The 16,066-nt window shown below is 28.7% G+C and overlaps 1 protein-coding gene across 1 annotated transcript; it reads right to left on the bottom strand.

The window, feature by feature from the left end:
• Window positions 1-6,700: 6,700 nt before the first annotated feature.
• On the bottom strand, window positions 6,701-14,962 carry LOC107167573 (uncharacterized). Its single transcript, XM_015516692.2, has 3 exons — window positions 14,712-14,962; window positions 13,316-13,504; window positions 6,701-7,898 (listed from the first exon to the last, which is right to left on the bottom strand). The coding sequence occupies exons 1-3, from the start codon at window positions 14,730-14,732 to the stop codon at window positions 7,449-7,451; spliced, it is 660 nt and encodes a 219-aa protein (XP_015372178.1). The 5' UTR covers window positions 14,733-14,962; the 3' UTR covers window positions 6,701-7,448.
• Window positions 14,963-16,066: the final 1,104 nt, after the last annotated feature.

The following is a 16,066-nucleotide window of genomic DNA, read 5'->3' as shown; positions in this document are numbered from 1 at the left end:
AATTTATACTGTATTAATTTAATAAAATTATTATTGTTTTTTATAAAAGTGAATAAAAATGAAAACATGAAAATACTGTTCTTATATAAAAAATTGTATTCTGTTTTTTTTTGCACAGTTATCTTAAGATTGGAATATTTTTTCACAACCAATAATAACATTTTTTCCGTAACCAGTTAATGGTATTTGTTTGATAGCCAATAGATAAAATACTGTATCTGTCTAACTATAGTATAATAATTAATGTTTAATCAATTGAATTGTAACTATAGAAAATATATATTCACATTAATAATTACAGATACATAACTATTGTATGGTTTTTTTGAAATTATGTTATTGTTCTATACTTTTATAAAATTATAATATTATACTATATCATAATTTTTGAATATTGGAATGTTATATTATAATATTATGTTTTAATACCACATAAAATAAAAGTTATGATACCTTGTTTTCATATTGATATACCTACAAAGAATAATAATTGATTATTTTTATTTTACCTTGTGGACTTTTATACGCTCTTAAATACTTATACACAGTAGTATTATATGTGTTGGTTTTAAATGTCTATCATTTTTTATTATATTTTATTTGTTTAGGCACAAAGGCTCCGGCTGCAGGCCCAGAACTCCCGTTATCTTCTTGTAATATACTTATAGTTATAATAAATTTATGATGTGGCATTTCTTTTATTTGTAAAAAAATATTAAAACAAATATATAATATGTATAATGTCATAAATAAGTTGGGATTTTTACCTATAATTATACGAATTACAAGCAAAGTATACGAATCCACAAATTTAATCACTCTTACGATTTTAACTTTAATGCTTTTCTTAGTATGTTATTTACTTAAAAAATAATTATTATAGGGCAATCATGATTAACTACTTTGCCTTTCTCCAACTTATTTTTCTGTGAGCACCATTATTGAGAAGAGCATTCAAAAAAATCAAATGTTGATTTTATTTAGTTTTTTCAAATTAAAAATTTTATCGATGCCTTTCGGAGCAGTCCAAAACTCTTTTCTAATCCTTCTTTTCTGCGAGGAACGTTAAACCGGTGAAACCGGAAAGCGCAAATCGACCCTTTTTTCCATAACTCTAAAGCGCAAAACAAATTTGCGCTTTTGTACCTTGGTAGTGGGATAAAAACTTAGAAATAAATTGTAAATATATAGTCATCTCCAATGCATAAATTTAGATCATGTATAAAGAAAATTTCCAAATTGGAATATTTGATGACAGTAAGTTGGCTTCAAATTTTAAATTTAATTTTAAGGCACATACTCATTATATTATATTAGTTTAATATATTTATTCATTTATTTATGATACTTGTTTAACTAATTTAAAATAATACTCAAAACTATTATTTTTATTTTTTACTGATTTTTTAAACTAATTTCAATATCACCATTAATGCTTAATTAAATATCAATAATAACGATGATTTTAATAAAATACATATTTTTATGAAATTAATTTGCGCTTATAGTTTATTAAAAAGGTAATTATTTTTGCACTTATGAGTTATTTATTTTTGCGCTTTTGAGCCACGTTTGGGTCATATTTTGCGATTGCCCATTTTTAACTAAAGGTTAGGTTTGTCAAAAGTAAAAAATTTCGAATGGATTTCTTAGTATTTGGAGCAAACGGGAATTTTACTTTCTAATTTTTATCACGAGTAATAATAAATAATATTATGTATAAACATGTATATTATTGTAGAAGATTATGATACAACAGATAATTTAATGACTAAACGGATAAAAATGAGGACATTGTGAAAAAAATCAAATAATTTGCTTAGTGCTTAAAAATGCGTATAATATATAATTGTAAGGCGTGGCTTTTGCGTGAAACCTTGGGATCCCTAAATGGCTAATCTCAAAATCATGTGGTTTATTTCGAACAACAGTATAAATCGAATAAATTTTTTACGGCCGATGAGTTTCTTTTGTTCAAATTTACGTGTTAAAAAGTTGAACTACAATAAATTTATTGTTAAAACATTCTTTTTTAAATAAAATGCTTTAAATTTATTTAAAATAATAATAATAATAACTTTATTTTATCAACAATAACAATAATTATAAAATTTTTATCATTAATTATATATGATTGGCCTCCTCACCGATATCTATGGTTGAAATGTGATTAATAAAAACTAAATACAATTTTAAGATTAGAGTAACAAGATACCTTATACCAAAAATAACAAACTTAAGTTACAATTGAATGCTTTTTTAGCAACGATGACTTGCAACGTGATACAGTAAGACTCTTAATATGTCGAACGTACAAAAAATGTAATAATTTTGAAGTCTGAATATCAATAGAAATTAAATTAATTTATATCAAATAAGAGTAATATTAAAAATATGAGTTCATAAATTAGTAATATTAAGACATAATTTTAGTATAATGTCATCTAGATTAATCAACGTTAAGTCCTTCACAAAACAAGATTCTACATTTAGCTGATTTATAAAATTATGGTGCTTAAGTATACTTGATACAATTACCTATATACCTATACAATACTAAAGTCAATATTGTATCAGTTGCAAAAAACAGTATTGGCTATACACCATAACTTAACTTATTAAAAATATAATATAGTATTGCAGTCAAATATTATTAATTAGTTTTAGTTCATACTTCACGAAAGCTTTATCTATTTAGGCACTGTCCATAACTACAAAATAAATAGTTGAAAAATTTTGAGAAATTATAATTCATAATAATAAATTATATTTAAAAACAATGAGTGGAAACATTATTATAGTTTGCGTTTTAAATAACTTGTCTAGGTAACTATAGGTAACTGAACTACCTATAATATGATTGGAAAAAATGTTAAGAATTTAAATACCAGACTTATCTACTTATTGTAATTATTATTATTTACTAGACAATCGAGTGCCTAATATTTTATCATATTTACCTAATTGTTATTAAATACCTCTATCACTTTCTTAGCAATCCATTAACATTTTAACGTTATAATATATCATTGGTTTTAATTATGTATATCTTAATTTAATGAATATTAATATAAAACTTTTTAAATAAATTGTTTGCATTTTATGTGCATAGTAGTTATACTAACTACCGATGCATAACAATGCACATTGTAGCAATTTTACATATTATTATATTATGTTGACTATGCCTATTGCAACAAAATTAAAATATATAAATGGTTTTCATAAAAGGCGACGCTAGTGCCCCACTTCCCCGTCCAATCTTAATATTCTAAGCTATACAGCCGGTCATAATACTCATAGTAATATTAATTAATTATTATAATAATGACGATAGTGTTCAGTATCAAATTATCAATATGGTTCACAGTGGTCACGCACTAATTTGTTTTTGTCCATCAAAATCGAACAACATCAGGATGTATGTTTGGAAAATGTTTAATACTTTGTCTATATAACACGTATAAAATGTACCTGCCTGTATGATATAGGTTATAATCATATTATCATCGTTTATAGTTAATGTTTTTATAAAACTGCCATAGTGATATACATATTAGATATTGTGAGAAAATAATAATAATAATATATTGCCAAATCGTTGTACATAAATCCGCCAGAAAAAGTTCAGGTCTGCGAGAAAAATAACTAAAAAGTAAAAACACACGTCTTGTATTAATTATATTTTATATATTCTTTAGGCTAGCTAATTTACAATAATTAGTAGTCAGAGAACCCTAAAACAGGTTTCTCAATTCAATTAGTTCAATTACAAGGTTAAAATATTATATTGTACTACAAAAAAACGCGTCAGACGATGAGTGGTTATACTGTTTGATTTCACTAGGTACAATAATAAGGTATAATTCCATTGCGTATCTACTGTGTATAGTGTATTGAAGTTACCGTGCTTGTGACTACAAACTGCAATAATTGTTGGATCAGTAACAATAAATATAGGTATTATTGAAAACCACTGGTTTTTCCCGTGTACATCCAATATAACAGGGTTTTGTTTCGATTTGAATTAAAAAATAAACCATACAGATATGCTGAATTAAAATAAGGTTAAAATGTGTGTCAATTAGTTACGACCAGAAAAAAATTTCATTAAATCATTTGTGCGATGAAGGTTTTGGCCAGCACAAGGTATCATATGTTTTTTTAGAGTTATTTTTTCCTAAATATTATACGAATGTCACAAATCGTCAAAATAATACCTAAGGTTTAGTTAGCAAGAAACAAAAATAACGAGGGTCATTGTTAAAAACCACACGTTTATATGTAAAAATTTAAAAACCGCATGTTTCATTGTTTGGTTAATGAACACACAATAGTCAATTATTTTATACTTTTATCAATGTGGTAGAAAATACGATTTAATATTCCTACATCTTATAATGGTTTATAAATTATAAGTAATAATACACCTTAATTTCTAACAGTTTTTTGTCTATTCAACATATTGTATACTTATCAAATGGTTATGATTGAATAATTATTATTCGTAATTAATTAAAAGCATGAGAATATAATGAAAACAAACTTGATTAATTTTACACTGACATAAATGTAATTTTATTGTAATTATAAGTTTTTTTTTATAAAACGGATGTAAGACAAAAGATTTTGACTGCTGAAGTTATCAAAAAACCCATTTTCATACAACGTGTGTATAGTAATTATATAGCCTTTGTTATATTTTTATTATTAATAAATAATACTATAATAGACAGACTATAAATCACAAGAGTACATTATTTCTTAATATTTTAGTTATTTAATTGTACGCGTTCATCAAATATAAGCATTTTATCTGTAATATTTCAGTTGATAAAATCTAGCCCACGTAAGATTAAATATTATATACCTCGAAAGTATTTAATAAATCAATCACGATGATTTTTACTATAGCTGACTGTTAAAAATAAAACAAGTGGGTAAGTAGACTTAATAAATATATATATATATAGGTATAGATGTAATTTAGTAATAGTCATATGCCTAAAATTAATATTTAAAAATATCCACGCAAGCACTTTCGGCATATATAGTCGTCGATCTTGTATATTTTTTTAATCGTCTCAATAATGAAAAAGTTGGTTCACCACTATATGAGGTATCTGGTATAATAGTGAATAATGAAATAATTCATTAGTTTTAGAGAAAAATAATCGCAACGTTTCAAGAACTATATTTGGCTTAATAGTTTGTACCATTTATTTTTATAGATAATAATTAAGATTTTACATTCATTTTTTTAATCATACTAATTTATATTATAATATAACACGACCGATTTATATACACTGATTTAATCATATATATATATTTATTATTTATACATATATACAAAAATGTGTAGGTATGAAACCTTTTAAAGGCATAACTTCACCGAGATTTTCGTTAAAATATATTGTTTTATAATCGGGCGGTGATAAACTCTCCCGATGGTAAAATTTCCCGGGTTAATATTATGTTTACCTGAAGTAAATGTGTAAACTCTCCCGGGTTAACTTTATAGTTACCTGTAGGAAGTTTGTTAACTCTCCCATGTTGTTTTAAATGTTAAAATATTTTTTTAGGAAAAAAAAATGGATTCCCTAACTTTTTTAAAATCTGTATGTTCTTATTATCAAAAACAATAATTTTAATATTTTTACGTATATTTTGTATTTGTAACTTATATCATTATTATTACTATTATTATTGAATATTTTTAAAAGAAACTTAAATGTATATAAGATTTTTTTAAATTTTATTTTTTATTGTATTTTAAATTTTGACTATAATATTATAGCTCATAGCATCTAAAGACATTAATTTATATTGTTATTATTATTATTGTTATTATATATGATCGACTATTATTAAATGCTACTTAAATGTATATTAAATTTATTTTATGATTTTTACTAGACCTGGGAGAGTTTACATGTTTCCATCAGGTAGTACAGGAATAGACCTGGGAGAGTTTACATATTTCCGTTTGGTAGTACAGAAATAAACCCGAGAGAGTTTACACGCTTCCGTCAGATAATACTGGAGTAGACTTGGGAGAGTTTACCATCAGGAGAGTTTATCATCGGGAGAGTTTACAATCGCCCTTATAATCAGATTCTAAATATTCGATAAAAGATTTTTTTTTAATAATTATTATCTATTAGATTGTTAGTTTCAAAATTTAATCATCCGGTTTGATGACCAAATAAATGAAGCATTTTTATATTTTCTTCATCAGCTAGTATTTTAAAAATATTTTTCAATCTCAGCTAAAGAATTATCTGCCACATTTTCAATAACATAAATAACATTTTGAACATGTGAATAAGCTTAGACAGCTGCTATAACTTTAAACGTTGTTATATTAATCTTAACATTTTGGTAAAAGAAAGAGATAAACCTTAATTTAGTATATTTAAAAATTGCACTATTATAAATTTAAGTTCTCCAAGGAGGAATTCAACCTTCAACCCCCTTAGCCCCCCCCCCTTGTATCTGGCTCTGTATACAAGGTACTACTTGCATAATTAATTGACGCAACCATAGGTAGTTTCAAAATATAAATAAAGGAAAATTTTAAAGTTTAACAGATATAGGTATTTACTGCATGGTATATTAATATTTCTTAGTATCTACTCAATGGAGTAACGCTATCGTTTTTTTGTGAAATTATTGATCACATATTATAGACATAACATTTTTATAAACATAAATACTGCGTATATTATATCATAAACATTTGTAAATATACAATATATATAATATATATTAAAATACAAAATATACTATAATTAAAGTACAAAAATCGTAATCGTATTTGTTTTTATATTATATAAGGAGAAATTAAACCCCCACATTTTATGCTGAGAGACACGTAAAATATGGCAAACACAGCCGTAAGTAAAACTAAAAAGACAATAATATATATATAATCATTGGCGTAATTTAATAGACGACACAGAGAAAAAGATGGTGAGATAGAGATAGTCCCTGCACGTTAAACGTAACAAATATTATTAAACGTGAAACGTAAGATTATGTATTTTTAACTTTTTTTAAAAATTTTCACTCAAAAATTCGAACATTTATTATATACATATTTTGTAAGTGTAAGAGTGTAGATCGAAGTGGTGGGCTAAAATAGTGAGCAATGTGGTTATATCGTAGGCGAGTTTGGACAACAGCGTAACGAAGGAGGTATTTAAGAGGTGACTAAAGAGTTTTTTTAGGGAGTGTCATATTATCTTATATTTTTTTAATGCTGCAGATCTTCGAAAACATGATACTTAAAAGTTAAAGCTAATATGTTTAGCGATTTAAAGTGGTTAAATTAGTCATAAAAACGGTCACCTCTGACAATTTTTAAGTTCACTACGCCGATTTTAGGCATTGAGGCCTTATGTTATAATCGCCGTCGTTATTACCTATACCTACTATAAATTTAATTATTGCTTGTCATCGGTGTAGTCATAAGAGATAGCAACTTGTTGCTGCCGCTGCTGCTGCTGCTGCTGGTGCTGACCGTATTCCGGTTCCGCGGACACTTGTTGCACGTATTTGTACGACGGCACGGCTATGTACTTGTATTGAACAGCTGGTTGTTCGTACTCTTGCTGCTGGAATTGCTGCTGCAACTGTTGCTGCTGTTCTTGTTCCTGTTTGAACGAGTTCTGTTCGTATTTGAGTGCGTATTTCAACGAGTTGGTTGGCTCTTCCGCGGCTTCTGGTTCGGTAGTCACCGCTGGTGGTTGTACGTACTTATACGTCGGTGACGCGGCCAGGTACTTGTAGCCCGACGTGGATGGCTCTTCGAATTTACCGGACTGTTGCAGGGCAACGGCCGACGGCAATGATATATACTTGTACGCCATCTGCGGTTGCGTCAGATACTCATGCTGCGGAAATACAAACATCCAAAAATTAATAGTATAAGTACAGAAGTATTACATAACGTCATCCATATTTAGGAAGTAAAATGACTTAATCATGCACAAGGTATCATAATATTGTTATAGTCATGTTCTACATGTGCGTACACCGTTTTTATATACTACACTATGATGAAAAGGCAAAATATTCCTAAAAACATAACCTAAAACCTAAATATCCTACGTAAATATTAATTCAAATCTTCAACCTCTATTATATAAAAGTTGTGATTAGGAACAAAATATTGATGACAGTTACACGTATCTGGACCAGACTGTTTTCAATATATTTAATTTACTTTCCAAAGTCAAACAATCAATAAGCTACTGATATTTAAAGGAAATTCATTTAGTATTTACCAAAAAATTGATATATTTTTTATTTAAATAATTATTAATTGATCATAATTACTCATGATAATATATTCATATAGATTTTAAGTAGTTTAAATTATTATTTTTCAGTTTATGCATAATAACATATGTTTGTGAGTAAGAAATCTTGACTATTTACCTGATTCAAGGTCCTTCATAATTATTTAAATTCATGATTTTAGATAAAAGAAGAACACATATCTTTTTTAATTACTCCTAATTTAATGCACTGGTGATAATAATTATTATTAGCCGTTAGGAACAAATTGAGCTATGATTTAAGTGTCAACGAGTTTCAAAAATAACGTTTAAAATACAAATGTTCATCAAGCTCCACTGGTATACATAGCCTGGGGCTCTTAATCGAAAGTTAATATCTAGTCAACGATATTTTGTATTTATTACTGTATTATAATTTATAATGTTTAACTATAGATCAAGCAACAGTTTGGTATATTGGTATATTTTGTACGTAATCATTCGCGTAACTGGTTTATTTGACAAACCTATTAAAATCAAAATGATTAAGTTCAGATAGGTGTGTAATGGGAAGTTGTTATCTAAAAAAATAATTGCTTGCTGTGAAATTGAATTGAATACACACTCTAACAATAAACACATATTAAGTACATTACAGATATACGCTCATCACTGTCACAATGCTATGATAGCATGCTATATATAGTTTCCCCACTGTGTTTGACCCTCTTAAAAGTTTTTTTTTTTTAATTTCTTTTTTACAAATTATTATTGTCAAGTTTTACATTTATGTTAGGTCCAAAAACATATTAAATTTTATTATGTTTAGCACGTCATGCAGAAACGCACACTGCACATCTAATGAAGATGTTCAATTTATAAATTTAAATATTTTTAGAATAAAAAAGCGGGTAAGTCGTGTTTGTCGCTCTGCTGTACAGTAGGTTACAAGTGGGTTACTGTAATGGATGGGATTAAATTTGAATCCAATGATATTATATCATTGCATACGAAAAACGATTCTGAGCGAAGACGATTTATCTGTCTAGGATATATTATAGATTATTAAAAATTTTCAAATCTTAGATTTAAAAAGAAATTTTTTTTATGAATTTCCAGTTTGAAATTATTTGCGAATTTTCGTGATTTTTACATATGTTGTCAAAATTCAAACTTTGAATGCTTGTAAAAAAAAAATTGTGAACTACGCATATCATCTTTTATTTTTCAATTTATATTGTAAAAATATATTATGAGCCTTGTATTAAATTTTCAAATCTTAGATATAAAAGGAAAATTTTTTATGAGTTTCTAGCTTAAAATAATTTCTGAATTTTCGTGATTTATACATAATATGTTGTCAAAACTCAAACTTTGAATGCTTAAAAAAAAAATTGTGACTATGTATTCCTTTTATTTTGCAACTGCTATTGTAAAAATATGTTAGGAGCCTTGTATTCAATTTTCAAATCTTAGAATTAAAAAGGAAAACTTTTATGAATTTCTATCCAAGATAATTTGAACATTGCCGTAAATTTTACGTATTTAGTCAAAATTTGACCTTTAAATGCTTATAAAAATAAATCGTGCCTACGAATTTTTAATATTTTTTAACTGCAATTGTTAAAATGTGTTAGAAGCCTTGTATTAAATTTTCAAGCTTTTCTATCGAACAAATAAATTTTTATCGATATTTATAGAAAAAAAAACTAAAAAAGTTGAAAAATTAAAATGTCAGTAAACAACTCAAAACAAATCTAAATATTTTGAAAATTTTATCAAATATAGAAAATGCCTATATAAACATTCAGTAAAAATTTCAAGTATCTGCGTTAATTTGTTTTAGAGTTACACCAAAATAAGGAAATCGCTAAAAGTGAAAATCCAATGTTGTAAAAATTTCAATTTCAAATGCTCATAAAAATTTAATTTGAATTTCCGGTGGGATTTTTATTTGTGATAAAGATTGAAAAACTTGTAAGGAATCTTGTATTAAATTTTAAATCTTAGATTTAAAAATAACATTTTTTATGAATTTCTACCTTAAAATAATTTTTGAATTTTCGTGATTTTTACGTATTTTGTCAAAATTCAAACTTTGAATGCTTATAAAAAAAAATTGTGACTATGAATTTATTTTATTTTTCAACTGCTATTGTAAAAATATGTTAAGAGCCTTGTATTATATTTTCAAGCTTTTCTGCCAAACAAATAAATTTTTATCGATATAAATTTAAAAAAAACTAATAATGATCGAAAATTTCAAATGCCTATGAATAGTTCAACTTAAGTCGAAATTTTTTGAAAATTGCATGGTATATAGAATATACTTATTTAAACATTCGGTACAAATTTCATGTATCTATGGTCATTTGTTTTAATGTTACATCAAAAACCAAAATTGATTTTGTCGAAAAATTAGTGTGCGTAAAATTTCCCGTTTTTCCCTTAAATTTTAGTTTGTTTTTCTCGATTATTTAGAAAAGTATTAAGAATTTTTTACTGCCCCATAACGTGATGACAGACACAAAAAAAAAAAACACACATCATGGTAAAATCAATACATTCATCGCTCCGCTCAGAATCTAAAATCATTCTATACCTCTAATGTTAAAATACCATGAGAAATAATTTTATTTGTATGTTAAAATATCCGAATAATATTTAAAAAAATGACGTGTACAATTAACATGAATAAACTATGTTCATCAAATAAATAATTTTTTTAAATTTGACGTCATAAGAACTTATTGAAAGAGACATAAACAGCGAGAGACATGTTGACTGTATAGTGTAGGTATACTTAATATTTGTATATTATGATATACATCGTACAACAAAATATACGAGACTGTATATTATGCGTATAAGGTGTATAGAGTGCACACGAACTGCATAACAAATCAAGTAACGTGCCTTTTTGAATGAATTCCGTCCTACAGTCAATATATTCACAAATTGATCCTTAAGTTATTTCTATTGACGAATAAAATTAAGAATTGATAAATAAATTATAATTTAATGTATTTTTAAAATTAAACATATACGATAATAATACTACATAATATACGATTTAATTCGAGAGGATACAAGTCGCATGCAATTCTTGTAGGTATACCGGTATTTATATATCGTATCTACATAGGTTCCACTATATAAGGATTTTAACGTCCACGAAAATACTTATTTCTTTTGTACTAAATTGCTTCGTTAATGTTGTACCTACTCGCCACTGAATACCTATTACCTATACAAATCTTATACGTTAGTAATATATAATATTATCACCACGAACAATATTTCTACCTATTTGTACGGTTTTGTTGTTTTTATGCATAGAGGATTATTCAAAATAACAATCATCCGGTGATTTGCACCTCGTTTGCTAGGAGACATGATCTTACTATATACATATTTTAATGATACTATGTACCAGCAAGGTTGTTATAAACCATAGAGGAGCTAAAAAAATTTGCGAAATTAGCTGTATTAGATATGCATTGAGTTTGTGTTCCGACTAGATGCGTAGTATAATGTAACCAAGGAAAGCCACGTAGAACGTTATTATGTATTATAGGTAACCAGGAAGGTACACTTATCTGCTACCATTAAATCAATTTGAAATATTATCATTTTAATTATTGTATCATATATGTATAATATTACTTTAGACCTAAAAACTTTAAACGTATTAAATTGGACGAAACATCGTTTTAAATAACTATATAATACGTAATAACATATTATGATATTATGGTCCCGCGTCAGTGTGGCGTGTAAGTAATATAATAACTATAACATTGTTATTATAACTACGATCAAGTTGGTTTACCGAACCTCTGGGGCTATAATATATATATATATATACACGGAGGAACCTCACTGGTCGCCCGCTTTGTCGAACTTGGAAAGTGAACGAGTTGGAACAAAAACAATCGTAACGTGGTGGCGGGTTTAACGACTTCGCGTCTCGTCGCGCCGCAGAACTTACGTAATTCCCAGGAGAAAGGCGTCCATTCCGTGCTCTAGAATATATACACGACGCGACGTATATTGTATACATTATATGTATGTATGTGTGTGCGTGCGTGTGTATTTGTTTGTAGATATGGATGTAATATATATACATATAGGTATCGCCATACGACGGATATACATAAGTCGTCTATAGCTATAGACTTCCTACTTCGTAAACATACACACCTACGGGGTTCCACGGACACTGTATATAGAGAGGACTTAATAATGATAATTATATATATATATATATATATATTTTATAAGTATTACAAAATCGCATCGCGTTTATGATATTATATATACAACATATTCATATTTTATAATATCAACATGTTACCTATATGTTATATTATGCGGGAAATTGTAATATTTTTACGCTACCGTCTATTGTCTAATATAAAATATAAACTATTCGTACTCGTGCGGCTCAACATATTGTAGGTATGCAAAGACCTGTAATAGGTATTATATGTAATACAAATATTTTAATCGAATAACGATTTAATATTAATTTAATTGACGAACGGGTTAGGTACTTAAGTTATATAATAGCTTATACACCTGACCATCTTGTCTAAAATGTCATATTTTAAATATTTTTTTATCTTAGACTACCTAAATAAATATAAACTATGCATATTTGTAACAATAACACGGTAATTTAGGTAGTTTATATGGATCTAAAATTATATCCAATTAAAATACCTAATCGTTTTATAATTTGTAACCAACTGGAACTCCATACAAACAATTAAACAATCAAATACATTTATTAAACATTTGAAAATTTCTAACATTGGCAACAAAGTTCCAAATTTTAAAATTTAGCCACGAGTTGTAAGTACATCTTATTTGTACTTATGAACCAAATTTAAAAACTATGAGTGCTATAAACTTGATTATGGATCATTTACACGCACACCACGTTCAAAAATTTCCTTTACTCGTAATATCGGTAATATAGATTATAGAAAATTTGTAAAGACGTATAGTATCCATAAGGTACTCACTTTGTACGGTGTCACGTACTTCGTGGATACCGCCGGGGGGTGTTGCACTTTGACGTGTGTTGTCGATATAGTAGCGTACGAAGTGGCTGGTGGTGGACCATGGTGGTGTCCATCATAGTGGTCGTCCTCTTGGTAGACTGGAGAGGCAGTTGATAGTTGTGCGTACACGGCGTATACGGCCAAAAACACCTGTGGACCACAAAACGTATACTATTATAGCCAGCATGTATTGACGTCTAAGGTAAAAAACATTGTCCAGTCAACTTTTAGTCGGGTTGGTTGAATAACGACTAGTTGGTAAATTATTACTGCAACGAAATTACTTTTCTGATATCGAAACAGCGATATAATTATATAGGTTGGACAAGTTACTTACTTACTCTGTTTAAACCAAACATTAGAGTAACATAATTGAGTCTGCTCGAAATCGATCTACTAAAAACTGGTAAAACACTATGAGTTGTGACAAATCTCGAAGTATTGCATCTAAGCATGTATTAAATAATGTTTGGCCTTGGAGTTTCGAAACGTTATTGTTGATGTATGTATCCATCAGATATTTTAATCTCAATCAATTAGCTAACCCAACTCAACCCTTTCCAATATGCTTGTCGGGTAGCTATACATTTTTCAATTATGTTATTTTACCGTTATATTGCATCAGTCACAGTATGTAACGTTTGATGATACTATCGAAATGCTTTGAATCTCAGTTGATGTGAATTTAACTTGCTTTATGGTGGTGGAGACTACTGGGATTATTTTATTTAACAATATGTGGATGAGTGTTATACATACATATTCATATTATAGGTATACAATTAAGCGACAGATTACACTTATGTATTATTACTACAATTTTTTTAATTTCTTAAAAATATTTCCGCCTTATATATTAACGCATATAATAGTTGTCGAAATCCTTATGAGTAAGTAAACATGATACATGATTTCGTGATGATATTTAAAAATTTAATGAGCAGCTCAACAGTAAATATAATACAAGCTAAGTATTTATAACTCAAAAACCTCGTTAAGCCGATTTTTTTTCGTACTCTTTGAAGTGTTTTTAAGTTATGTTAGTGGTTTCTAACTCGAAAAATACATAATTTAAATTTATATTATATTTTTTATTATTCTTTTAGAGATTCAAGTTATCGAGACACGACTGTATAATATACCTAATATAATATAAAACATCATCAATCGTAATACCCATCGCATATGAACAGCAACGGTTTTGAATCGGTTTGAAATCAATATTTATACCTAGGCTTATAGCTGTTATGGGTGATTACTCGAAACCCGCCACCCTTGCGTTAATAATAGTTACCTAATACCAGTGAATCTATACCACACGCATACTATATCGTCCAACCAAATCAAACGTACTCACCAAGTGCCTTGTGCCGACCATGGTTATGGTTACGGAGTTGTCTGTCTGTCTATATATTATATATATGTCACCACTGTAGTCAGCGATCGCCGTGACGGTTTTCTCGATGCAGCTGAAGTCGTGGGTGTATCGCGATGTCAGTGGAGTATTCGATGATAAAGTCCACGCGATCAGTGCGGGTTCGGTGTGCGTGCGCGAAGCGATCGGGTATAAGTGCGCCGGTGAGAGGTGAAGTTTTGACGCCGGAACAGCGTTGGCCCGTGGTTTTTATACGCGGGGATTGTACGTCGATCGGTCGGTCGGCGCTTCCCCCGGTTCGCCGCCGCCGCTGACACCACGACCGCGGTTGCGTCACGGCGATGAGATAACTTCGGGATGCACGACCGCCAACGGTATAGCTGGTACACGATGCCGCCACTGTCCGCCGAACCCGGCAGTGATACGATGTTATGTTTCCTTCCACTCGAAAGGGACATAGTCGTGAACTTGAGCAGCGGACGTCACCTCCGTCATCCAGTAATCGTTTCACCAGAACGGGTGCCGACCTAGAACTGCTGTGTTACGCAATACATTATACCGTCGTTCGTCGAGTCTTGGAGAACCGATCGGTTTTCGTCACCATCTTTATGATCATTATCATATTTTATTCAGTCTTTACTGCACACGCCACACACGATAGAAGTCACGAGATTATTATTTAGATGGTAATACCGTCGTTACAGTAGCGCAACCAAGGGGGGTGTTTTGGGTGTCTGGACACCCCCCTTGAACCGTATAATAGGAAATTTATATTTAATTATATTCAATAACCATTGAAAAAAAATGTTCAATCTTTTTTAAATCTAAATCTAGTGTTAAAATGTATAACTGATAAATGTTATTAAGTCTTTTGTCCATAGTTTATCGACAATTACTAAAATTATATGTAACTTTAATCTAAACATACGTGTCACGTACCTTCTCACGTAATATAAATTGTTTAGTTAATAAAACGTTGGACGTCAGTAGTGTATTCAGAAATAATTATGGTGGTGCTTTGATTCAAATAGTTTGAATAATATAATATAATAGGTAAATATTTAATAGTAGTGGTGACGACTGTCACATGTACATAATATACTAACAAATTTGCAAATGAATTGGGAAAATACTGTATACGCTACTTGCGGACACCCCCCTTGAAAAAATCCTAGTTGCCGTCGTATAATATGTTATGATACTATTTTTTCGACAGTTATTATGTTATTATTTTGATATTTTGGCGTTAGTTCTCCAACGATATTACAATATATAATATCAATCATATTTTTCTCGTGCAGATCTCGAGTACTTCATATAGATGTTGAAAATATTAA

This window comes from Diuraphis noxia, unplaced genomic scaffold (assembly GCF_037042655.1).
Source record: "Diuraphis noxia isolate RWA-SAM2 unplaced genomic scaffold, SU_Dnox_SAM2 contig0002, whole genome shotgun sequence".
Taxonomy (NCBI): domain Eukaryota; kingdom Metazoa; phylum Arthropoda; class Insecta; order Hemiptera; family Aphididae; genus Diuraphis; species Diuraphis noxia.
This window is presented reverse-complemented; position numbering and strand designations above follow the sequence as displayed.

Bases quoted from the DNA above. Each gene is read 5' to 3' on its own strand.
- LOC107167573 (XM_015516692.2), bottom strand. From the start codon at position 14,732: ATGGTCGGCACAAGGCACTTG. The intron at 13,505-14,711 runs GTGAGTACGTTT...TGTGGTCCACAG, and splicing joins TGGTCGGCACAAGGCACTTG to GTGTTTTTGGCCGTATACGC. The intron at 7,899-13,315 runs GTGAGTACCTTA...GTATTTCCGCAG, and splicing joins AGTACGTGACACCGTACAAA to CATGAGTATCTGACGCAACC.